Below are 26,283 nucleotides of genomic sequence, written 5' to 3'. Positions count from 1 at the left end.
AGTTCATTAAAGCGCATTAAACAGAAGTTTCCTTGGATTCCCAGGAAACAGTTTTATCAGGAATGCTGGATCCAGAAAATCATTGCATTAAACTAAATTAAAACAACAAAAGCCCCTAGATCTTACACACTTGTCTACCTGTATCATAGAATCACAGAATGGTGAGTGCTGTAAAGGACCTTAAGATCATCAAGTTCCAACCCCCCTGCCATGGGCAGGGACACCTCACACTAAACCTTGTCACCCAAGGCTCTGTCCAACTTGGCCTTGAGCACTGCCAGGGATGGAGCATTCACTTCTTCGGGCAACCTGTTCAGTGCCTCATCACCGTTACAGCAAAGAACTTCCTTATATCTAACCTGAACTTCCTCTGTTTAATTTTAAACCCATTGCTTCTTGTTCTACAGATGCAGTCCATGATGAAGAGTCACTCTCTGGCATCCTTGTAGGCCCTCTGTATCTTTAATCATACTTAATAAAATCATCTGTCATCTTAAATGGCAAAACGCTAGCAGTATATCAACAGCACCTACTAGAGCTTTACATACAGCATAGGAGAAAATTACCTGCCAAGTGTAATAGCTGTAAGGGAAACTCTAGAAACTATACTAGTGTTATCATAAAAGAATTTGCAACATAGAACTTTACCATGGTACAACTTGTTTCTTCAGCTATCTGAAAAGGACTGACAGAATGACGATGATTCTCAGCAGTTTTGATGAGAATAAATCTAAAGTAGCACTATTTTAATCAAATGACTCATGATACATTCAACACCAGGAATGTATCTCTGATAACACCACAGAAAATCTACTTAAAAGACAACACTGCAAAAGCAATTCATTTGAGTGGCAGCAAGGAGAAGGTACATAGGCTAACTGCAAGAACACCCTTGCCTGATAATCTTATTTGAGAAATTAAGAAGGCTTTCCTGAAGAAGCCACATTTCAGTGTTCATTCTCGTAAAATCTCATGCACATCTCAAGCACTTCAAAGGCAGAAATATTTAGACAGCATTATATCCCCCATAAAGAAGCATACAGAGAGTCCCCAAATATTCACCCCCAAAATTCATTAATACTTTAAATGATGAAAGAACTAGAAGTCTATAGTCTTATGTATTATTTATATAATATGTATTATACACACACACAAACTATGTTAGACTGACCTTGCAGTTTATTAAGGTAATTAATAAAAAATTACATGTTTGAGAAAAAGAAATTATTAGTTGCAGACTGATACAGATATTGGGTCAGTAAGATGAATAAAAGATTACATACCAGCTATTTTTACCAAAATTCCACTTAAATTTGTAAGGCAGAAAAATATAATTGTAGGTTAAAACTTTCGCTTCTGCCTTTTTCATGAATACACATGGCAGTACACACCATAATAAGTAGCAATTCAGCAACTCATTATAATATTCTAAAGTACACACTTGCTGAAAGACAATGAATTAAAAATAAAAAGTATTATTTGCTGCTTTATCCTTTCTGTATAAATGCAAGCACATTAAGCCACTGCATCATGCCAGTTAATTCTTGCAGAAAAAAAGTCAAGCAATTCTCATTGTTTATTTCACACAAGGATGGGTTATGCAGACTTCTAAATACATCAAAACTTGACATTTGCATACAGACAGTTTTAAAGCAATGTTTTCAAGTGTTACCATAAGCTACATCCCTTTCTTAGACTACTTACACTGACAGTAAAAAAGAGTAATCATGAGACAACAAAGAAATGGCTCAGATATGAAATATTTAAAGATTTGAATAAATTTCACTGAATTCTATCAAGATATATGCCTAATGACCTATTTTCACCTTTTATTGTTAGTCTTTAGATTTAATCTTCAAAAAAATGTAGATGCAGAACTCATTGTGCATATATTTGTCCATAGGAATTGAAATTTGGGATGTGGCAAAGTCATAAAGGCAGATAGCTCTAGCAGCTAAAAACAAAAAAGCCAAGCAAAAACCTTAACAAACATCAAATAATTATTTTTAGACACTCCCTAATGTTGGCTCACTTTCCTGATCACAGTAACCTCACTTCTTCCTTTCCCTTTTATGATGGAATATTTTCCATTTTCTTTGAGATGCTTTGAAAGGAGCAACCTAATTTCACAGTCACTGGCTTCAAGGACAGGTTGGACAAAGCCTTGGGTGACATGGTTTAGCGTGAGGTGTCCCTGCCCATGGCAGGGGGGTTGGAACTTGATGATCTTAAGGTCCTTTCCAACCCTAACTATTCCATGATTCTATAAAAAAACCCAAACCAAAACAAAAGCCCAAAAAAAAGAGAATAGTTTCTGACCTCTCAGATGGAACTTCATTATACCTTCTTGTATAACAAGATTTTGAGCCGATTATTTAAATCTGACATTCATCCTACCAATTCTCTTCCCTTCTTATGAATATATCCTTCAGATTCTACGTATCTTCCACATACACAAGAATATCCTTCATATATAACTGCTTAATCCCAAAAGATTATGTAAAAGATATTGTTCTTGTTTCTAATTTTTTATCTTCACCAGTGGACTGGAGTTCAAGAAGTAGACCAGCTTATTAGAGCACATGCTCCAGAACCACTTGTATTAGCTCTTCTTAAGCACAGCTGAAAGACTGAACAAAAGCAGCATTTATTAAAATCAGACGAAGCAACAGTTGAGTAGAAAAAGCAGCATTTATTAAAATCAGATGAAGCAACAGTTGAGTAGAAAAAGAAAAATCTATATGTAGAAAAACGCATGACCCAGAATGCACTCTACATTCACAACTTTTATTTTAAAAACACATTTCCAAACAATAAAGCTAATAAGCCAAGCAGGCATGCATAAACCAAAACAGCCACCTTCTCTTGCTCCCTTCATGACTTTGGGAAGCAACTAGATTACTTTGCTGCAAGAATCCTTATTCTACAGAATAGACACTAGTTTCCCATGTCACGGAAAAAAAAAAAAAAAAAGCTTTGACAAGATTGGAGGGAAACATGGATTCAGTGGACAGGAAATCTGAAAATTCCAAATTGGCAGGCTATACAGTAACAGCAGGAGAAAGTGACTTAAATGAAAACAAAAAGAGACTAGAATTTCAGAAAGCATATACTGAGTAGAACATGTGCAAGTCAAAGATGTCAAGTAAGCAGTAACTCACTCCAAGAGCAACGAGTACATTATTGATAGCTTTAGTAACAGTAGCATACTGTCATGTATTTTGCTTTACCGACGTAAAGCGTTACTGATTACTTCAATGGGGAATTTTAATACATTATTAGCTCTTTAAGCAACATAAAAGGATCCAAATCAGATTAAAAGGCTACTAACTTAGATTTTTTGCTTCCTTGTCTTTTCCTGTGAGACTCAGGTCAAAAGAGAAATGCGTACACTATGAAATTCAGTTTAGCTGGTGAATAAAGTTGCTAAGCCACTGTCCATCATATTTGAAAAATCATGGCAGTCAGGTGAAGTTCCCGATGACTGGAAAAGGGAAATATAACCCCCATTTTCAAGAAGGGGAAAATGGATGACCCAGGGAACTACAGACCAGTCAATCTCACCTCTGTGCCTGGCAAAATCTAAGAGCAGATTCTCCTGGAAGGCATGCTAAGGCACATGAAAAACAACAAGGTGCTTGGTGACAGCCAGCATGGCTTCACTAAGGGGAAATCCTGCCTGACCAATTTGGTGGCCTTCTATGATGGGGCTACAGAACTGATGGACAGGGGTAGAGCAGTTGATGTCATCTACCTGGACTTGTGTAAAACGTTCAACACTGTCCCACACGACATCCTTGTCTCTAAATTGGAGAGACATCAATTTGATGGATGGACCACTCAGTGGATAAGGAACTGGCTCGATGGCCACACGCAAAGAGTTGTGGTCAATGGCTCAATGTCCAGCTGGAGACCAGTAACGAGTGGTGCCCCTCAGGGATCGGTGTTGGGACCGGTCTTGTTTAACATCTTCATCGCTGACATGGACAGTGGAATCGAGTGCGCCCTCAGCAATTTTGCCGATGACACCAAGCTGTGTGGTTTGGTTGATACACTGGAGGGAAGGAATGTCATCCAGAGGGACCTTGACACGCTTGTGAGAAAATGAACATGAGCAGGCAGTGTGTGCTTGCAGCCCAGAAAGCCAACCGTATCCTGGGCTGCATCAAAAGGAGCGTGACCAACAGGTCGAAGGAGGTGATCCTGCCCCTCTACTCTGCTCTCGTGAGACCTCACCTGGAGTATTGTGTGCAGTTCTGGTGTCCTCAACATGGAAAGGACATGGAACTGTTGGAACAAGTCCAGAGAAGGGCCATGAGGATGATCAGGGGACTGGAGCACCTCCTGCATGAAGACAGGCTGAGGAAGTTGGGGCTGTTCAGCCTGGAGAAGAGAAGGCTGCGTGGAGACTTCATAGCAGCCTTCCAGTATCTGAAGGGGGCCTACCATGATGGTGGGGAGGGACTCCTCATTAGAGACTGTAGTGACAGGACAAGGGGTAATGGGTTCAAACTTAAACAGGGGAAGTTTAAATTTGGTATAAGGAGGAAATTCTTTGATGTTAGGGTGGTGAGGCACTGGAATAGGTTGCCCGGGGAGGTTGTGAATGCTCCATCCCTGGCAGTGTTCAAGACCAGGTTGGACGAGGCCTTGGGTGATATGATTTAGTATGAAGTGTCCCTGCCCATGGCAGGGGGGTTGGAACTAGACGATCCTAAGGTCCTTTCCAACCCTAACCATTCTATGATTCTATGATTTGGCCTGGTCCACCAAGATGAAGAAGAAAGAGCAGAAGAAACTGTATCATCTAGAAACATAATTTCTAAAAGTTCTATGGCTAAAGTCAATACTACTTTGCTCACTGTTACCCAGAAACAAAACAATGCATTAGCTTAAGATGAGACGGGAATACTGGTCTGCAGCTCTGCATGCACCACAGAAAAAGCTTTTGAATGTAGACACAAGGCAGGGATTTCCAGAGTGAAATACCCAATGCCGTGTCAACTGCATACTATGTGTCTAAGGTCTCATTACAATGAGTGAAATTCTACATAATTAATCTTAAAGGGTGACCTACTTCACTGCAAAATACACACCTAGAGTAGGATTCAGTGGCCTACGCATAGGGGAGCCTGGAAGACCTCGGCCATGAAGACATGTACATAAAGGCAGTAATCACAAGACAGAGGGGAACTGGAGAACAGAGAGGACACCAACAGATGCTAAAATGGCACGACGGAGATGCCTATGTTTAACTTACTGAATCCCACGGCTAGAGTCTAGTCATTTGAATCTCTGTAAGGCTTCACTAATAGTTTTGAGTAGGCCTCCATTAATCTGTGCAAAGTGTTCGACACTGTCCCACATGACATCCTTGTCTCTAAATTGGAGAGACATCAATTTGATAGTTGGACCACTTGGTGGATAAAGAACTTTCTGGATGGCCACATCCATCCAGTACTAGTACTTGTTCTAAATGATGCCTTACTCTTGTACAGTATCATTTAAGACAAGGCCATAGTAACAGCTTGCTATTCCAAATATTTATGACTTACTTTATTGTGATTATAGTTTTCATCATGCTTCTTCTCATTCCCTCAAGTAAACATATGTTCTGCTACAAAGAACTGAGAAGTCAGAGTTGTCATATGCACTTCCCAACCTCAATTCGAGTGCAAGATGTTGCAGGCCTAAACAGGACCCCACAACTCATGACACAAAGCACTTAGGACCTCATATCAAAGTTTGCATGCAAACAGGTGTTTAGAGTCTCATGAAGTTTTTGAAAAATAATCTCTCTGCTGTGGAAGTTGTGAGGAAAACAAGGTACATTATACAGAAAAAAAAGAGAGTCCATAAAATAGCTAAATAATTGAATGTATAGCCCCAGACTTTTCACATGCAGCAGGTACAACATGCAAGTTGGTTTTCTATACTTCAGAGTGAGTGCCTGCACTATAACTCTTGGCATAGGCCAGGTAGTTATAGAGCTTCCTAAAAACTAAGTTTTTATAAAGGGGTTTGTATGTTATTAAACTAACAGCATGAAGAGTCAATTTGTAAAAGCTCTCTGTTGTTCAGTAACAACAAGAAATGCCTTAACACAGTTATATTCTATTGTGAAATACCATTCTTTCACAAACTTCTTGGAAGAATGAGGGGGGATTTTTACATACCGATATCCCCAGAATGCTTTTCAAGCTTGGAAATTAGAAGTCCTTAGCAGGAACATCTAGGAAGGCTGCAGAATCACTACTACTGCAGTCTTTTAAGAATTAATTGTTGCCAGGGATGATGGTCACTTTCTCAAAAGCAAACAGAACTTCCATTCTGACCAGGTCACTTGCATTTAATGCCGTCCAGCAATTGGAAATCAATAACCTTTGACACCATCTAGCGCACTAGTCTTAGCTGTGATACTCCTAAGACTGAACAAAGCTTCTTGACTGCTCTGATGGTCTAGATTTCCAAAGCAAGAACCTCAGGCTGTTTGAAGTTATATATTAAAAAAGTGCAACTAGCATTTCCTTGTCAAAAAAAAAAAAACACACAAAAAAAAACAAACAAAAAAAACTATTCTTTCTACAAATGCTATTCCATGATACCCAAGGTGTCCTTGGGTTCCTGAAGTTTGCAGGAATAGTCTAGTAAATTCTTCAAATAGAACTGCCTACTAAGACAGATGTTTTTGGAGCAATGTGACTACTAGAGCAGGATGCGGACAGACAGGTATGCTTCCTCAGCTTTTTCACTTATACACCATCCACTGGTAACATCCATTGTCAAGCCACTGCAATAGCCTTTTCTGAAAGTGGTCACCCAAAAATTGCCCTATTAACCTGAGTGGATAGGATAGCTTTGCACTATGAGCTTAGGGGCTATGTGCTATGATTATGAGTAGCCCAGGCCAAGAGAGATTTGGCTGATCTGTTCATGAAGAGAGGGCGTGGAAGGTAGCAACAAATGAAAGACAGCAGTCTAACAACAGCTAAAGGGCTATTTCAGAGGTAGTGCCTAGACACTAAAAGGTCAGGCTACTACTAGTCTGAAATTGAAGACCGACACTTATGAAACCACCAAAACTTACGCTCTATTCTGAATGCAATAGCTGTAATATCAAAGTGATCTCAGACTAACAGCAGTGGTAAGGAAAAAGGAGAAGTAGTTCAGGTATGGGACTGGTTTTCACACACACACACACACACACACACACACACACACACACACAAACACATATAACTAAATATTCAGACAATGTTTCTGTCAGCAGAACAGAAAGAAATCCTCACATAAATACAAAATTTATTTCATTTTTGGCAGCCCCACTTAGAACAAGAAGTGGTCACACTTCTTAACAGCTGCTTCTACCTACGAATATTAAAGCGTCCTCACCTCTAGCCCTAACTACTAAAATACAATAGCAAGGGTTGAGTCTAAGACCGTTAAAATTCAAGTTTTTTAAAATTACTTCAGAAACAGAAAAATATACTCACAAGTACTCACAAGAAAAATATACTCACAAGAAAGAATCTGTATGACAGCTAAATGTGAAAATCAAAACCCTTAGCTCTTTTCAGTGATGTAGCAGCTTACATAATTTTAGCCTCTCTACCAGCTAACGGCTGGTAACACCCAAAAATTGGTATTATAAACTAACCTAAAACTCCTACAGACCTTGATGATAGTCCACCTTTGTGATTATCCCAATCTACTCAACACTGCATCTGATGTTAATACTGACTATAAGAACCCATAAATACACAAAGAAAAATAAAAGCCATTAATTTTGGTCTGTGTACAGGCCTGTGCATGCATCCCTTTAACAAAGGAGAAACAAAGCTTTTTTGTTAGTTACAGTCAGCAATCCTACAACATCGTACAAAGCCCCAACATTGTGCTGAAATCTGTAGTACAACTGTGAACATTTTCCATCTTAAAAATTACTGGGATTTGAATACGATAGAAAAAGACTAGCCAAGCCATCGCCAACTCTGAAACATACAGTTAAAAGAGCCAAACATCTTATTCAATAATATACTAACATTGTTTTTCTCCATGTCTTAAAATTTAATGAAATTACCAAGACCATGCCTTAACTAAGATTAGACTTTTCACAAACTGTATTAAACTGTCACAAATCTCAGGCCACTTATTTTCCTTTTTTAAAGTATATATTCAAAAAGGGCTGCAAACTAGAACATATTACCTGCAATTTAAACAATATTTGTGAGGAAAAAAGTGAAGAAAATTATGCTAAACAATACAAAAGTGATATATCTTCCTAAAGAATGTTTCAATTACCAAAACCTCAGCTAGAAAACAAAATTATATTTTAGAGTAATACTTCAAACATTCAACTTAAACAAACAGTGCACCTTACCCCCTGTTCCAAGAACTTTCAGGAGTTCGAAGTTTTCAATGCCAACTTTCTCTGCATGGCCTGTCAAATTTGCTGAAGGCCAAAAAAAAAAAATAAAACTGTTAGATATGCAGTACAGTGAAACATCATTCTGACATACTACTGTAGCCTCAGTGACAACAACTTAGTAGATGAACAAAATACGCAGCAGTAAAAGGACATTCAGTTGCATTCTGTAGTCTTTTAACTTAAAAAGCAAGGGAGAACAATTTTCTTGCTGCCATCAACGATCCTGGAGGTCTTAAAATCACAGAAGAATCACTGAAGCCCATCTAGCTTGTAGACACTGTCCCAACACTAGACACCTCTGAAGACTCTAGTTTCACCTTGTCTGTAATCTCTAATCACATAGTTATAGACAACAATCTGGTCACCCCTTACGCCTAGCACCCTGAATACTCCCATGTTACAGAATTATATGGTGCTTGAGATGATACAAGCAGAGCTCCAATAACTGTTTATGCATTTAACATTGAGTAGGAAAGATCCTGAGTCTACATTACAAAGACATTTGCTAAAATCTAACCTGCTACAAAGTTGTTCCATTTGTTGGGGAGTTTAGGAGGAGGAGGTTCTATGTTTATACAAATCTACAGCACAGAGACTAAGTTGTTGTTTTTGTTTTGGTTTGTTGGTTTTTTTTTTGTCTAACAGACACTTTTACAAGCCGGGAAGTTAAGAGCCCTCTTTTTAAAAGGAATTCGGGGGAGGGGGTAGGTTTGTTATTTTTTGGTTAGGTTTGGTTGTTGGCTTTTTTTTTTCCTTTTATAAGCTGCTAAAAGAAAGCCTTAAGCAGCCCTTGTTATTTTTCCTTTCATTCCTATCATAATATTAACCACTCATTTGCATCAATATGACTGCAGGCCATTCAGCAAAGCTGCTCATTGAAATGACCCAGGTTAAAAGCAGGAAGGTAAAAAAGTAACCAGGTTTGATTATTCTTAAACCAAGCTCAGCTCCCTGATCCACTTTATTGAGCAGCTGCATAAGCAGTTTTTCTAGCATAATTAAAGATTCAGCATCAAGCAGCAGAAGCTGCATAAGCAGGCATGGGAATGCCTCACAAAGAGCAACTCCAAGCTACACTGTATGTCTAAAGGCGGGGGGGGGGGTAGAGAAGGGAGAGAAAAAAAACAGTCTTAATGCGAAAAAGCTTTCAGTAGCAGCACCACAGATTTAAAATACAATGATGTCTTAACCAAAAAAGGAAAGCTCTTTGACAGGAGACGCTGAAATTAGCTTACTCCGTTCTACAGAAATTCTCGTGTGATTTGACATTTCTAAGAAACTTTATGAAGACACTGTGCTTTCTGAATTACCAAAATGTATAGTCGGTCTCCATTCACAGAACTGCAGTAACTCAACAACTCAAACAAACAGAAACTTAAAGCTTCAGAAAGACATCTCTCTGCAAAGGAGATAGAAGTATAAAAAAAAAAAAAATCAAAACACTAAAGAAATGAAAAAACAAATTGGTAGCTTATTCCAACAATCCTAGGAATCTGCACACATACACAAAATGCATCTAATTAGGAGAGGCAAACATTAGTGCTCTCATGTAAGGCACTGATGAAATCTCATCTAAAATATTATTTTCAATTCTTGCCATTCATCTTTAAAAGGCATTAATCAAACTTGGTATAAGCGCAGAGAGACCATTTCAACTTTCTGGGAGATTAAAAAGTCTAAGAGAGCTTCCAGGATATTTTCTTGTACAAACAGAAGTACAGGACAATGATTTTTTGTGATCAGTTCCATTTTAATAACTTGTACTAGACAAGACAGTACCAGAATCATTAACCATTCAATGAGGCAACATGCAGCATACAAGTTGAACTAAAGCTTGCTGTACTATTTTCACTGCAAACAGAACAATTACTGTTGCTAGTGCTACATCACAGTCCTCGCGGAAGTCAGCAGTAAGGAAGATGTACTCATGTGCCAAGAAAGGATTAATAGCAGGTAAGACAAATCTAGACTAAGTGTCTATATAATTACAGTATGTCCTGTCAGAGTCAGAAAGCAGCCTGTCTTGAAGCAACTTAATATTACATATTACTCTTCTTAACAAGTACTGAGAATGGTACTGGATGTATACAGTTTCAAAACTGTGTCTTTCCTGCCAAGGACAGCATGAGTCAGAGACTACCTAAAGAGACCAGACTAGAGCCTCCACAATTTTAATGAAGCAGTGGATGCCACTGAAAAGACTCAGGACATAGAACTTCTCTGGATATTAGCTGAGTAAGTGCTGAACTCAGAGTGGGAAGAAATCTTTCACTGAGAAATCACCAATTTCCATCTTCTATTACAGAGTACTACAGAAAGGTGTTACCATCTTACATCCTTTAAGTGCTGTCAGCAGAAGGCTTTTCAACTGAACACCCTTCTAAAAAGCAAAACAGTCATTTAATCCTGCCATATTCTTGGCACTGAATAGGAAGATCGAGGGAGTGGAACACAGAGAAACACTGCGTCTTCACATGCTGAAGATTTATAGTGCTGGCTACAATCCCAAAGAGATACCAAGTCCTAAACCTAATCCATTAATCTAAACTGTACCACAAACCCAATTTAACTTGTATTCTGCATTCAATAACATTAGTAAAACCTTTCTTGTTTTTATGAGGTTACACAGTAAAAGGCTGAGTGATACCTAGTTTGAATTATATGTACTTGTTTCAATGTGAACTATAACTCTGCACTATCCAGTTAATGCTATTTTCACTTCCATTTAGGATGTTTAACTACCTTATCGTTAAAAAAAATAATAAAAAAGAAGTCTTCAAGGTTATTGTAATATTATTTTCATAGTAAAAGGAGAAACTGTATCACAAATCAGCATATAAGCACTATACAATACGCCCCACTTCATTCTTTTTCGCATTATACTGAGGAAAAAAAATCCGTCACACAGATCAGATAGCTAAAAAGTGCTGCATAATGCACAGAGGTATGATAGGACATTTTATAAACTGTCAGAATTACTCCTTATAAAGCAAGAAGTAGGGTCAAAAAAAAAAAAATAAAAATAAAATTCAAAGCTACAAGAAGAGATTAACAATTCCTTGAAAGTGCTTCTCCCAACTTGCCATGACTGGCAATGGCTTGCTCCACAGCCTGAGTTCTGCATTCAGTCCATCTCTGAAGTATGCCCTGAGAAACGCAAGCTTCAGAACTTGTGGCTGTGCCATGTGCTTTCCAATGACACTGCTAGAGTAGTTGTCTTCATCTACTGAAACCAGATGCAGCACTTTCTGACATTGTAGCCGAGATGAGATGCAGTTTCTCCAGAATTACCGTTGTCACGCCAACATTTCCTTCAACTAGCTTTCAGAAGCATAAAAACCCAAAGATCAGTTTTTTCACCAGTCACTCCCCAAAACCCAAATGACCATTGCCAGAGGACCTTTCACAAGAAATGATTTCTGCAATTCTAAGACAATTGTTCCAAGTTAGAGAAGCTTTAAAAGATTGTGCTGACAGAAGAGTGAAAGAACTGTGATCAGAACCTGATCAAAAATTGTCTGTGCAACCTGCATGAAGGCAGCCTATCTGTCAAGAGTGCAACAGGATCTACACTCTGTCATCTAGCCAGCAATATTTCTAGCAAATAGTATAACAACATTTCAGTGTACACAAAGATGCCACTCAGAAACAGCAGCTTTGGGAAAGGTCTTAAATAAAGAACTGAGCACAAGGAAAGCAATTTTGGAAACAGAAAAAGTACTTCTTCATGCCCCTTTTTTTCTAAGTCTGTTGATACATAGGCTGAAGAGTACCAATGAAGGGAACTAAGCTTGGACAGGAGGAAAGTACTGTCCAAGTCAACAGGACAAGAGTTATTCCACAAACAATCTGAAGCTATAAGTGACACAGCAGTATAAAGGATGGTGGTACATCATGGAAAAAAAACCCAAACAAACAGTAAGGTAATGGGACCCTCTAGGAAACATGCTAACAGCAGAGATGCACAATTAGAAAAAGTTTCTACTTACTCGTGTTCTACTCTAATTCATAGCAATCAGCACTGGACCAACACAGTATGGAGAATATGCAGGTGAGGGCAACAGCGACACACAACTGATCAACCCAAAACCAAAGACTGAAGGGGATGGCCAAAACATCACAGCATCCATAAAAACAAAGTGGAAATGGTGGAACTACTTCACTACAGACGAAAGGCAAAAGAGGAAGCAAATACCTAGGAATATTCCCATTGCAAACCTTCACATGCAGAGACACCAACGCATGAAGATAAGTGTTGCTGTTCTCAACTCCCCTGGAAGCAGGACAGCCTGCTTAACTCTGGGAACCAGAATGAAGTATTTCTGCCTGATGGAGGATCTCCAGATGGCATAAGAGATGTGACTGTCGCCTGCACCGTATCTGAACTTTGAGATGGCCATCTGTGAACTAAGAACTGTGGAAGCTGATACTGTGCAATTACTCTGTTTGCTTTCAATTGTAGTTTTATGATATTAAGAAACAGTATTTCAACAGTGGCTGTTTTCAAATTAAGATGTGCTGTGTCCTCTGTTTCTGGACTTCATTGCATACAGGTTTTTGAAGCAGACAAGAACAACTAGAGCTTCCTCTATTGAACTAGATTAAGCAACCTTCAAAGACAAGCTCTGCCTGAAAGCTGTGACTTGACTACTATTCTCTGCAACATCAAACCAGCTCTGCCGTCTTACTGAGCAGAACAATGAACCTCGGATAACTTAAAGGAGAACAGAGAAAGTTAGAAGGAAAACAGGACAGCAGACATTCTGTAGTATTTCAAACTACTAGGCGTCCAGTGCCTGGTACCAACATCAACTTCATTCTAACCCATTACTTCAGAGAGTGGCCCATCTCCACTCACTTAACATATCTATTTTAAGTTACTTCAACAAAATATAGATGCTGTTTTCAAAGTCATATGAACACAAACTTGAGCTTATCCCTTACTCAGAGTGAGGAGTAGGTGTTTTTCCTTGAAATTAAGCAAAACTGGCACATTCCTTTTGGGAGGGGTGCAGCATGATGACAACAACGAGACACAAACACAAAGCCACCCTCTAACAGAAACCACACAACTGCTGCTAGACACTGAAGAAAATGCATCTAAGATGTTATACTAATTTTCTGCTATGTATAAAGTTATGCTTTGACTGTAACTGGTTACAGCAATTGAGAACTGTTAGTGAAGGGAACTGAAAAACATTCCAGTCCCTGAAATCTGACAGTACATCACAAACTAGTAATTGTCATGTCACTGAACAAGAGTACCGTTTAATCAGGTCAGGGATCTATTTTACAAACTTAAAAGGAAATTTACAAAGCATATAATCTCAAGGACTACCTGCATTTTTCTTATGTCAAATGAAGAATTTGGAGAAAAAAATAAAACATGCACACAGTTCTGAACTCGCACCAAAGAAGAGAAAATGTAATTCATGTTACTCTGAACCCTAGGATCACAACTAAATAACTGGGGTGACAACTGTTCATTCTCTATAATATTAGATGCTTAAGAGAACAACCATATGAACTGATAAAATATTCAAGATCTCACAAAGCTGCTGATCCCATTCTAAAAGGCCAGGAAGCCAAAACTTTACACAGCCAAAGATGACAAAGACCTCTGAAGTATCAGCTAAGTGGAATACATTATGTAGAAATTTGGAAGCATGAAATGCTGACGGGAACATGACAGGAAACTATCATTGCCATTATGTAAACAGATGGAAGCTGCAGAAAACTATCCTATCAAATTTATCATTTACACATCAGAAGCTGAAATAAAGATACAACTGCAGACATGAGAGATTAGCAATCCAGACATACAATAGTCTGAACTGGAAAATGCTTCATGTTAAGATTCGTTTGCATTCACTGGCAGTGGCCCTTTTGCTATTATAGAGGCAATTTTGCTATAAGGTTTATCATTACTGTGAGATGCATCACTATGAGTTAAAGAAGATTCAACCTAGAAGCACCTCCATGGTTAGCTAGAAGCTTAATGTGCGGTAACACTATACATCACATCATTGTCAAAAAGCCCAAAATGTAATTGGGCAAGATAGTAATGAATAAAGCTGGTACAGATAATCTAATGCTGAACAGAGTTAAATCAGTCAGATCAAAATAATAGATACCTAACAATTGTGCAGTTTTTCAAACAAGAAATTATACCTAAAAAAAAAATATTCAAATCAACTTTGGTCTTCTCTATCATGAGAAATCAGTACAACACTTCAAAAATACACTTTATTCAGTCACAGACACTTTGGAAACAGTGTTAAAAATAACAGAAGGTAGATTATTATCAAAACAAGAGCAACTGACAATTTAAATGTTGATGGAAGGTATTTACATATTAGTCTATGTAGACATTAACTGGGAAACTTAAGAATTATCTTCAGAATTACCCTCTCTCAGGTAAAGCTTTGTCTGTCTAAGCCAGCATGAAATATTTTGACATCAACTAAAAATGGGCAAACAGTCACAATAGATCACAAAACAAAATACAAAAAACAATAAATAAATAAAGTGACCATGTGTAATAGGAGTCCTCTGTAAACCAGGTCATTTGCCTATCTATAGAATGACTCAGAAGCAGAGCTTGCACCACATCATTAGGATTGTACAATGGGGGGGAGGGAGGGGGGAAGAGCACATCCACAAGGAAGAATGTTTACCATAAGATATCAGATGATGACAAGCAATAAAGGGATCCAGCAAATATTTATATGAAGAATATAGCTGCAAATCACACCTCAGATAACCAGTCTTCCTCTTATGTTTAAAGAACTCTGGCAAGTGTTCTCTGAATTGCCTCCTGAATAAAATCCTGAAGTGTATTAAAGTGGCACATGAGCCTCCTAACTTTTGTGGAATCCAGCATGAGCTTTTAAACCATCACATTTAGAATACATTGGACAAAGCTAAACAACAGGATGACAACAGCAACTGTGACTACTAGTCCTCATTTACATTAGACATTTTATATCACTGAAGCAATGATAGCAAAATAAGCAATGGTACCAGGCCCTTTTACAAATTATATTAGCAGGTTTGTTAGACTCCAAAGCCTGAAAAAAAACCAAACAACGAAAACCCCCACAACAGATCAACAGTCACTCTTCTTGATAACCAAAGGGTATCATAATCAAAGTTACCAGAAGATACTAACAATAAATTCTTACAGTACAAAACATTTTTAAGAAGAATTGATTCTGTAAAGAGTAAAAACTAGAGATTTAAGTCATAATAAGGATGATTCATAAACTTAGTCTCTTAAAACACTTTTCATACTTCCCACAAGAATGGGAGCACATGTATTTTAGTGCTGAAAAGAGAAAAGTAAAAGCAGTCCAAGTTTTTAATATAGTCAACTATTAATATCTCCTGATCTCTAAAAAATATCCAGAATACAGTCAAATTTTAAAAATAAGTCTCACACAAAGTATTATTTTAAAAGTCTTTAAAAATCTTTAAACTTTCGTAAGAACATTTCCTTTTAAAAATAAAAAATAGAGTACTGTAGAGGTGCCAGATATAGCTCCATAGTGAAGGCTGACTACTCTATTTAATGCATGATTCATCATGTTTTTTAGCCATAGGAATTTTCACAATGCCTTACGATATAACACAAACTTACAATTTACAAATAAATCTACTCTAGTTTAAGTTTTCATTCAAGAAGGAGAAAATAAAAATTTGCAATATTAAACCCTTCAAATACTCTATGTATTTATGGTCTGAAGCCTTTTATGTTTTCATACTGAATTACACGTTCAACTATTTGACTCAAGTGGACGTTTCAAATTCTTCTGCCTCTGGAGCCTTGCAGCCCATTGTTACGTTGATTTCTGGGCTGTACATGCCTTTCTGCATGTATATGTATATATACATATATATACATACAGCCTACCACCCATTCATTCATGGAATGTCTCAAAAATTCCCTTCAAGATCACAGTTTTGCTTCTGCCTCTCACTGGGCAAAGCAGGTAGTGCGCATACCTGAGACGAGTGACATCCTCTTTAGATTAAGGATCCTTCAATCCTCATTTTATTTCTTTTCCCCCAAAACAAGAAGTAGGACAGAAGTCAAGAGAAGGTGGTACAAAATCTCATTCTTAACCGTCTTACCTGCCTGCATCGCAGTTTTTTCCTTCTCTGCCCATATCCCTCCCTATCGCACAAAAACTAATAGGCTTTATAGTTACCATTGTTCCATTCCACGTCATCACCAGCAAATAGAAAATGTGAAGAGGCAATGACATACTTTTTTCACTGTAAATAATACAAAACTTCTTAGGTCTCCAAAAAGAAGTTATACAAACTCTAAAGTTAGCCTTCAAAAAATAAAACTTCTTCCTTTACAAGGTTCCGGAAATAGATGCTGCAGAAAATTTCTTTTTCTTAGTATTTTCACTGGAGAGCTTCAGTGAGAAGCAGAGACAGACACCACTTCCTACAATTTGATCTTTGGGATATTTTTTTCTTCTGCTTCTTGAAAACAGAAGATGATTCCACTTTCCCAAAAAACTCATTTCCCTCCCAAAGTGAGAAAAGATGGTGACTCTTCTAAAGTGGCTGAATTACAAGGTTTCTGCTGAGGAAGAAATGGTTTGTGTGACAGGAGAAGAGGGAACAGGGGGAAGTTGCTATATATATATATTAGGAGAAAATCATTCTTAACTGAAATGTGTCCTGGAAATCACTGCTGTGTCTAATCTGCAAAATAATCAACTGAAGGAACAACCATTGAAGCGCATGCTTCACATACATTACAGCTTCCCCAGCAGCAGGGGGGCATTCTTATTCTTTGCATCATGAAAATAAAATATATGTATGTATACACACACAGTCAGAGCAGTGCCCAGTATCTATAATACAGAAAATCACATGGCATCTCACAGAGACACTCCAGTATTATGCATCACAGCTCCTTCCCTATCACAGGCCCAATCTTCATGCCTATGAAATGATGTTTTTTCATTAATTGCTTTCTGGTCATGCAACACAGGACTTTCAGGGCCCAAAGAATATGAGATATAGAGGCAAAATAAAGATTTACCCTACATATCAAAGCCAGCACTGTAATTTCAAAGTTTAAAAGAAGTCAAACCATGGTATGACAGGGTTAACAATCAGCTCTGAGCTGTGTAGAAATAGCACTGCACTGCATATGCTCTAACTGTGCATTTTCGTATGCCGCAATACTTGCGTGAAGGTAACAACAATCATCTGTTTCATTCTTGAAAACACTTATTTCATCTTAAATTCACGTTTTATAGTATGTTCATCTACTTGACGGTAATCAGTGCCTGTGTCTAACTTATTTAGTATTTTTAGAGCAATTCCAAGACCCAAGTAATTGCAAATTATTAAATGATTTGAATATATAATTTTTTGTACCCTTGAGCTTGTTATCAAGAGGTTCAAGCAACAACTTTCACACTATGAAAATGAGACACTCTCTTCTCAAAGAAGCCACTATTTTCTACCACAATAGTACATTCTTTCAAAGCACTGTGGAGACTGACCTCTTTTTCATCTGTCAACTGACAGCTACTTTCGATATGTAATTCTAAATCAGGCAATTAGTCACAGAGCTAGCACCATGAAAGAACACAGAGAGGAGAGGAACACCAGAACCTAGACAAATCACACACTGAAAGGATATTCATGGTATACAACCTCAGCATTTAAGAAAAACTAAGCTCATCTGGCTCTTGCATGTCCCCTCACCCTTCTTTCCAAAATAAAGCAAAAGTGCTGCACAATAACACTGTGGTAGGTTGACCCCAGCTAGCAGGTAAGCACTCACCCAGTCAGATCCAGTACAAAAAAAAGCCATAAGAAAAATATCTAATGTATCCTATAGATTATTTATATATTTCTGTATCAGCAGAAGCTGACTGCAATTTTTCTCCCTAAACCATTGTATCTCTGTGTATTGTGTGGAGACAAGTTCTGAAACGGTATCTTGATACGTCTTGCATAGCAATGACACTATTGACATCTTCACGAGTAGGAGTCTCCCAGGAGTACATGACAGAGCAGCTCCCTCCTCCACCCTAATGCTCCAGAAATAGACAAGCCATTGCTAGAAAGCATTTTTCAGAAAGCAGTTTTTTAAATATTTAATAAGGAGAAGAGAAACAGGAGGGGAAAAGCAACTTAATCCTATTTGATTGAATTTAGAAGCTTGAAAAGACACGAGGAAGACAGAATTCTGAAATGTGTCAATACTTTCTGTCAATACTTAAGACCAGGATCAAAATGAAAAATGCTTATTACGTTAGATTAGACAGTTCTTTGCCTAGTTGTGTGTGAGTGTGTGTATTCCTCAAACTATCTTTAAATAACAATCCCCCGGGGATATATGCTGTCCTAACTTTTATAAAAAGAAATCTAGACATAGCTAGGTAAACATACTGAATAAATGCGTTCCGTTTCTTTTCCCCTTCCCCTTTTTTAATGCTGCAAACTAAAATTTAGCAGCACCCAACGAGAAAAGTATGTTTTCCACGAGTCTTTTGCTGCTTCTTGAAAGAAGGAAACTACAGTCCCTTTGGTTTCTGCGTAGCTACCAGGAAGACCGCCTTTTTTTTTTTTTTCCTTCTATTTAAGCTGCAGTGATAGCTATGTTCCGCTGGGGCACCTCCGCCGAGCCCCGAGTGACAAGAGGACAGAAGGCTCAACGCGATCCAAGAGACCCAGACCCAGCACTTGAGTTCCCCATCGGCCCATGAGCCAATGTCAACTACATTATTCCGGGGGGCGGCTCTCTCAGACTTTTAAGATGAACAGCATCACGAACAGTATTTACTTTTACTTCATCATGGAGAAAAAAGATTAGAGAAAAGGAACAAAGGGCATGAGTTAATAGTACCTCCGTTGTTAACAAATACAGAGAACATACATCCTGATTCTATTTTACATGCATTTCTAAATTAAAAGTAAAATCTAGATTTAGCGCAGTGTTCAAGTTGCCTGGAAACTTCTAAGAAGCACAGAGCACCTATTAAAAATATATAAAGACCTTCCCCAACACACCAACCTACAACAGAGTATTTCTGCTGTTATCTTGAAACGTCATATGTATTTCATGTGTTGAACTACCTCTCCAGAGGGTCTTCAAGTAACGACTGGGCTACACGAAGATTAATAGGCTGAAAAGCCAGCTAACTTTGCGGTTACATGTTGGCACACTCCCCTCCCTACAATTCCGGCATTTCACCGAGGTCAGAGAAAAGCTGTCACAGACAACGACATCATTTAGGGCTGTAACAAACGCCCCCCCCCCCCCCCCGACACAGCCATAAAAGTCAAACACACAAATTAAAAATAAAAATAAATAAAAATGGAGAGGGGGAGGTAAAAAAGCAAGGACTTGGTAACACTCATCTCCTCCAAAAGCATCAAATACCACCCAGGAAGTGGGACAGGGGATCCAAACACTTACAAGTCCAACTGAAATACTTTTATCAAAAATAAGAGACCCCCTGCCCGCATCTCACACACCCCTGCCCATGTCTTTCAGCTCATCCTCTGGGTTTTTTCCTCACCGAGATTTCCCCACTGGTGCCGATCAACTATCTTGAACCTCCTACCTCAGCACTTCTTACCCAAGTCCCAGCGGCCGGAACCCCCCCCGGCACCCTCCGCAGCCCTCCCCTCAGGCGGGAGCGCTCCCCTTGGCGCACCCCCCTCCCCCGCCATGACCTCCCGCAGCAGCCCCGGCCCGCCCCGCTCACCGTTCCTCAGCTCGTGCTTGACGGTGAGGAGAGGCAGCTCCCCCTCCTCCGCCGGGCCCGAGGGTCCCTCCATGGTCTCGCAGGCGGGCGCTCCCGCGCCCGTGCCGCTGTGTGCGTGTGCGTGTGTGTGACCGCGGAGGCGGGGGTATGTCACCTGGCCCGAGGCGGGCTTTATTTTCCAGGGGCGCTCTGGGGTAGAGGGGCCATGCAGGCGCGCTGGGGCGGGGGGCGACGGTTCTCCCCTCCGCCTTGAAGGGGAAAAAATAAAACCCCCACCACCCGACAACAAACAGTTATTAAAATACAGGGAGGCACACGCACGTCGGCTTCCCTTCCCCGGCCCTCAGAGCCAGCCCATGTCCTTGCGGCTCCCCTCCCCCTTGCTCCGGCCGCCCTCCCCGCCCAACAGGCGAGAGCGGAGCCGCTCGGCACCCGGCCGAGCCCGGCGCGGCCCAGCCGGGATAGGCTGCGCGAGGCGGGAGGAGGGGGTGCCGGGAGGAGCAGCTCCTACTCGGGCTCTCGCACCCCCTCCCTCACCATGCCGAGCCCTCATTGGGCGAGCGAGCGCCCGCGAACCCCAGCGGCTGTTGTGCAGAGGGACGTTGCACGTACCTCCCCCGCCCTTCCGCCGAGCCGCGCGCTCCCCATTGGCTCAACGGTTGCGCTAACCGCTGGCTCCAGCCCCCCGATTCCCCCTCCCAATTCCTCTACTCCCTCGCCTTGTTTGTAAACATTCCCGCCCGCCTCTCCCACCCCGCCCCCGCGTGGGTTGCCTGGAGGAAAGGGAGGGCGCTGATTGAGCATTGCTACTGGCAATCACCCTGAGGGAGCGGCGGTGTCGGGTTAGGGGCTGGCTCCGTCATATGGGGATAGGAAGCGGTTGTCGGTGTACCCCTTCGCAGTGATAGCAGGGGGCGGCTGAGCGGAGCTGTAGTTTGACGCGAGAGGACGCGACGGTGGCTGGGTGAGGGAGCAGGGTAGTCCCTCGCAGAGGGATGCGACGGGGCAAGGAGGAGTGAGGCACAGCTAAAGGGGTTGGGGAGTGTGCGTTCTGTATTCCCGCTGAGCCTCCGCCTACCCGCACGGCGCAGGAGGTGTGTGCAGGCCCACAGCCGTGGCCTGTCCGTGCGGCGCGGCGCGGCGCGGCTCGGCTCGGCTCGGCTCGGCCGCCTCCCTGGGCTGGTTCAGCTGCAGAGCTGCCGCTGTCAATGCGGCACGTCGGTATGTCCGTCTTTAGGCCAGGGCTCGGCAGCGGGGGACAGCGCCGCGGGTGTGCTGTTAGCGTTCAGCTGTCGCAGGCTGCAGGGCCACACAAGAACGGGGTTGCGGGCGGCAGGGCCCGGGACGGAGGGTGAGCGCAGGCCTCGAACTGAGCCACGCAGAGGGGGCTGGGGGGAGAGGCGAGACGCGTCGCCTCTGGCTCGGCCTGCGGCCTTCGCAGGGCCCGGGAGGCCCGGCGGCTCGGGCTGGGGAGCAGGCGGCATCCGCGGCCTGGCGTCAGGGTGGTGAGTGGGGCCGTCGCCTTGGGAGGGTGGAGGGTCTGAATTTACTGGAAGGTAAACTAATCTTTATGATCGCTGAAGGGTCACGAAGCAGAGAGGCGCTTGGTTGGTTATTGGCTCAGGACGTGCTAGTTTGGGGTGTTCCTGCTTTGGTGTGTTGTGGGGCGGGAGTGGGAGAAGGCTCTGGGCAACTGTGTCCATATACCCGACTCAAGTTGCGCTGCTTAGGACGTTTCCCTTTGGTCCCATTAGCTGCGTGGGACACACTATCCTCACAGCGTGTTTTGATTTCGTTTTTAAGGAAGATGTGATTTGAATCATCTCAGTTAAGCCTCTCGGACTCCTATGTTTTGGAAACAATCTGCCACGTCTAAAGCAGTCCACATTTCCTTAAGACATCACACAAGTCACTTCTCGCCATCTCTTACTTTACAGTAATTTCTGATTTGTTGCTTTTGAATGCTGTTTCTTCCTATCTTTTGATACTGTATAGCAGGGTGCTAATTCACAATGCCATGTGACATACAGCAGCTACATTCATGCACTGATTCTTGTACATCAAACATTAAATAAAATGTCTTCTGTTAATCTTTTACTCACATTACAGCATTATATATTTGTGTGTGTGTTTGTACACACGTGTAACGTGTACATATATACACAAATTTCAGTAGTTTCCTGTAGAGAGATTGGCTTGAACTATTTAAAGTTGGTAAGAGCTTTCTATTATAGAATTAGGTTTAGGGTGTTTTGGGGGTTGGTCTTCTTCACACACAAAGTAAAAATACTTTCCAGGGGTTTCAGACTATTCTCAGTAAAGTTTTTGAAGATGTTTTCCATTAAGTAGTGCAAGTGTTCTGTTGAAGTATCTCCCTGTAGCATACAGTACACACATAATTTCAGTGGAAGTGTTCATCCAAGCCTTTCTGACAGTGTTATGTCAAGACTAAATACAGAAAGTCTGATTAGAGATGTTTTCAAACTGAAAAATAATTGATTGCCTAGCTTTTGTCCCTTGATTTTAGAAGCCTATTACAGAGATTAATGTTACATCAGCATAATATTAAAATACAAAAGGGAAAATAATGAAAATATTAAAGTGATAAAGTTCATTGTTAAATATTTGTAACTAACGGCTCCTTTGTACACATAGTGGGAAGCAGCAGTTTTACTTTACAACTTTTTTATTATTCTGCGTCCCAGATGTTACATTTTAGAGAGACTGGTACTGTATTTCATCCAGTGACTCTTATTAGCCTGCACTTTGGACTAATTGTCCCTGGCAGCTTCAGCAGAGAGAAACTGAAATTTGACTCCACTATGTTCCTTACTAGCACTCAGTGTGAGTGGAGCTGGCAGTGATTTCACAGTCCTTGCGAATTGTTTTGGTTCCAGATGTTCATAGCTTGACAGACTTTATATGCTTATTTGTCTTAGGCTGAAACCTCTTCGTTTAAATCTCAGCTAAAACAGCTATAACCCTAAAACATCAAACCAAGGTTAGTGATCCATTGTGGTAGCTGCTGACTATGCATATAGCAAGATGATGGCTACCCTGTATATTTCAGTTTAAATTGTGACTGGGTGTGGAAAGTGCAGTTGCATGAACTAGAAGTTCATTGTTAACACTGAGGAACCCAGTGATTTTCTTGCATCTTGGAAAGAGTAACTGGGCAACATGGTCATCTCTCCAGTCTTAAAATGGCTTGTGCAGTGGGTGACATATGCAGAAAAGAGCAAACCAACCCTACTGAATGCTTGGAAAGAATCCCACCTTTTGACAGGCAAAAGAGCTATACTTGCACTGAAATACTAAACCTCCTGTCAGTAGTCCATTAGTACAGGACTATGCTCAAGCTTTCATTTAAACTGAACTTTTGGGAGCAATGGAGAATTAAATTTGATTGCTTGATTTAAGAGTGGACCTACCTTCAGTGGAATGGTCTAGGCTAGTTTCATTACCTCTGTCACCTTTGTCTTTGAAGCAGTTATCACGTGGCTTTGTGGATGGTTGTAAAAGGATACAGTTTTGGCAGCCTTAAGAGTAGGTAGGATTTACAGGTAGGTGGAAACATACAAGCTACATCTGTACCAGAAAATAAAGAAGATTAGGACTTGTTCTTTAGCTGTCAGTGCAAGTGACATGGCATAGCATGGCATCGCTTATATGTAGACACCTAATTCTTTCCCCTTCAAAACAGGGTGTCCCTTTCCATATTGCCTGCTAGATTTATATGGATTGCAGTGTGTTACTGAGTTATGCTAGCCCCCAACTTTTACAAAGGCGTTGCCTGGAAGAGTACTAGTCAGAGGCCAAACCATTCCGGAAAGCATGCCAGGAGTCAGAATTATGGATAGTCATGTGCCAGCGCTCAAATTCTGCCTTTGTCCCATTTAAATCACTAACACACATGGTCACAGAGTCAGATGAGGGAGGAAATTTGGCTTGAGCCTGCAGCCAAAGCAGGCATGTGAAAATACAACAGTGATGGGCTACAGACCCACAGGGAGTACAGAATGGTCTGTAAAATATTCGTTTATAGTTTGGAGAAGTAAAACCACTCTTATTATGTAAACTGTTCTGGAAGCACAGCTCTGAGTGCAATTTAGCTGACTGAAAACATTATTTGCATTTTAAATATTCATTTATGTGTGTGCTATGACACTAAAAAAAATACTGTTTGTATGATGTGCCTTCAATAAATTACCTCTCCAATGAAAAGGAAAAATATTTTATGTAAAAAAGGATTTAATACTATGGGGTGATGCAGAGCCACTTTCATAGTGTAAATTTATTTTTATTTTTAAGTAGCATTTTCTTATTCATGTATATAATAAGAGCAACCTGACAGGTCAATCAACCAACAGTTCAGTGTTTGGGCTGAGTGTGTGCTGCAAGTTTTGGAACATGGAATAACAGAGTTCTAAAGATAGATGTCCCTGCTCTACCCCACAACACAACTGTTCAAAAATATGTGTATTTACTTGCCATTCCTAATTGTGAAGAGAGGGAGAAAAAAATGTTGTGGGAATTATCCACATGGAATGATATTATTGAACTTCATTTAAGAAAAAAGTGTCACAACATTTTCTTTCTAGCTCTAAAAGAAGTGGTGTGCCAAGCTGGTTTGAGGGCTGAGGTGAAATTGAAGTGCTCTGTGTAAAGACTTCGAGTGGAAAAGAGAGAGAAGAAAATGAGTGCTGTAGCTGCTTACTTCCAGGATGTAACTGCTTTACAGTATTGAGGTACTTGATTTACTTTCTTTCTGAAGGGGAGCGGCTTATGAAAAATGTAGTTTCCATGGGGCTTAAAGTTGGAGGTGTCTGGCGCTTCCTTATGGTCATTGAATTGTTACAGAAATAGGTGTTACTTTCAAAGTACAAATGTTGCAAAGCCCAATGATACAAAATGTTTCCCTTAATCACTCCACAAAGAACATTTGCCTAGCAGGGGAAAAAGAGGATCAAATTTTGGAAAGCACAAAATGAATTTAAGGAAGAACTCCCTTTGAAAGACAGTCATGACATGAAACAGCTTTTGTGTGAGGTTTTAGTACAGTATTAGTTCTGGTTTCTAGTTTACATATGTTCTCTGTGTTTGGTTGGTTGTTGTTGTTGGTTGTTTTTCTTTTTAATCTGCAGTTGAGTATTTTGTGCTTGGTAACTGTCAGGAAAGTAGACTGGGTAGGTAAATTTGCTGTTTAAAGCATTTTTGTATGAAATTGTTCTGGCCAAGAGTTTCGTCTGCCTAAATCCACTTATGTCTTACCATGAAAGGAGAAGTTATGCTAAGCATCTAAGCACAATAATTCTCTTAACAGAAGTGGTACAACTCTGTCAGGAAATGGATCATTTCTTGCAAGAGAGCATGTAAGTGAAGATGTAGTACTGATTCTAGGGTTACATCTTTGATTAAACCTAAGTCCTGTTTCAGTTACTATTCATTTCTTTGCTAAAAATGCATTTGTTTGTCTTTTCTTCAGTTACAGTAGTTACAACTAGTATTCCAGGCAGCACTGTCAAAAGTTTAATTGTTAAAAAGATACATAGCTATGTAAGACAAACAATGAAAATATTTGTTACATTACTCAGGTTTGGATGAGGAAAAGAATAGCTCCACTATCTATTAAAACAGAAATTGGAGTTTATTTCAATTTCTGATCTGCTTTAATACGTAAGTTAGCAGAGATGGAATTTCTAGTTAATACAAAGAATTGACTTTTAGATCCTAATCCTCACAATAATTTGAAATGATTTTCAAATTTATTGGCAGAAACACAGAGGGCTGTTCTACATAATGGTATCATTAAACCTCTGAGTAATACTGGTTGCAGTGTAATTAAGCTCAAAATCCTTTTCAGAATACTCACATGTGAATCTTCATTATTTTGAAAATTGACTGTAAATGTTGGAGAAGGGGACTTTAGAAAGGAGAAGCTAATCAAGATGATCTGAAAGCTAGAAATGAGGAAATTAAAACTTTTAACTCAGCACAGAGACCATGAGTACATCTTGGTATTTGCAGAAGCCATACATCTGCTTTCCACCCCTAAAGAAGGAAGCAAAAACATGAGGTAAAAAAGTGATCAAATGTCAGTTTAAA

At 40.2% G+C, this 26,283-nt stretch overlaps 2 protein-coding genes across 7 annotated transcripts in view; one reads left to right on the top strand and one right to left on the bottom strand.

The window, feature by feature from the left end:
• RPS6KA5 (ribosomal protein S6 kinase A5) overlaps positions 1-20,894 on the bottom strand; it is an 84,590-nt gene extending 63,696 nt beyond the window's left edge. Inside the window, exons 1-3 of one of the 4 annotated variants that reach the window (XM_062638349.1) lie at positions 20,791-20,894; positions 20,179-20,426; positions 8,381-8,452 (exon numbers count right to left, since the gene is read on the bottom strand). In XM_062638349.1, the coding sequence (XP_062494333.1) occupies positions 8,381-8,452; positions 20,179-20,251 (145 nt within the window). In that variant the 5' untranslated portion in view covers positions 20,252-20,426; positions 20,791-20,894. The other 3 variants (XM_062638356.1, XM_062638368.1, XM_062638361.1) reach the window with 3 other exon arrangements.
• DGLUCY (D-glutamate cyclase) overlaps positions 1-26,283 on the top strand; it is a 185,476-nt gene that overhangs the window by 107,263 nt on the left and 51,930 nt on the right. The window contains exon 1 of one of the 3 annotated variants that reach the window (XM_062638510.1): positions 21,171-21,399. The exons of 1 other annotated variant lie outside the window; for it this stretch is intronic. The gene's annotated coding sequence lies outside the window, so the exon portion shown is untranslated. Of the gene's footprint in view, positions 1-21,170; positions 21,400-24,782; positions 24,927-26,283 lie in introns of those variants that run through there. One more of the 3 variants, XM_062638521.1, reaches the window with a different exon arrangement.

The sequence above is a fragment of the Pezoporus occidentalis genome, unplaced genomic scaffold, assembly GCF_034315485.1.
Source record: "Pezoporus occidentalis ecotype Australia unplaced genomic scaffold, CSIRO_AGI_Poc_V1 ctg115, whole genome shotgun sequence".
In the NCBI taxonomy this organism is placed as follows: Eukaryota; Metazoa; Chordata; class Aves; order Psittaciformes; family Psittacidae; genus Pezoporus; species Pezoporus occidentalis.
The sequence above is the reverse complement of the archived record's forward strand: the minus strand, read 5'-3'. Positions and strand labels throughout refer to the sequence as shown.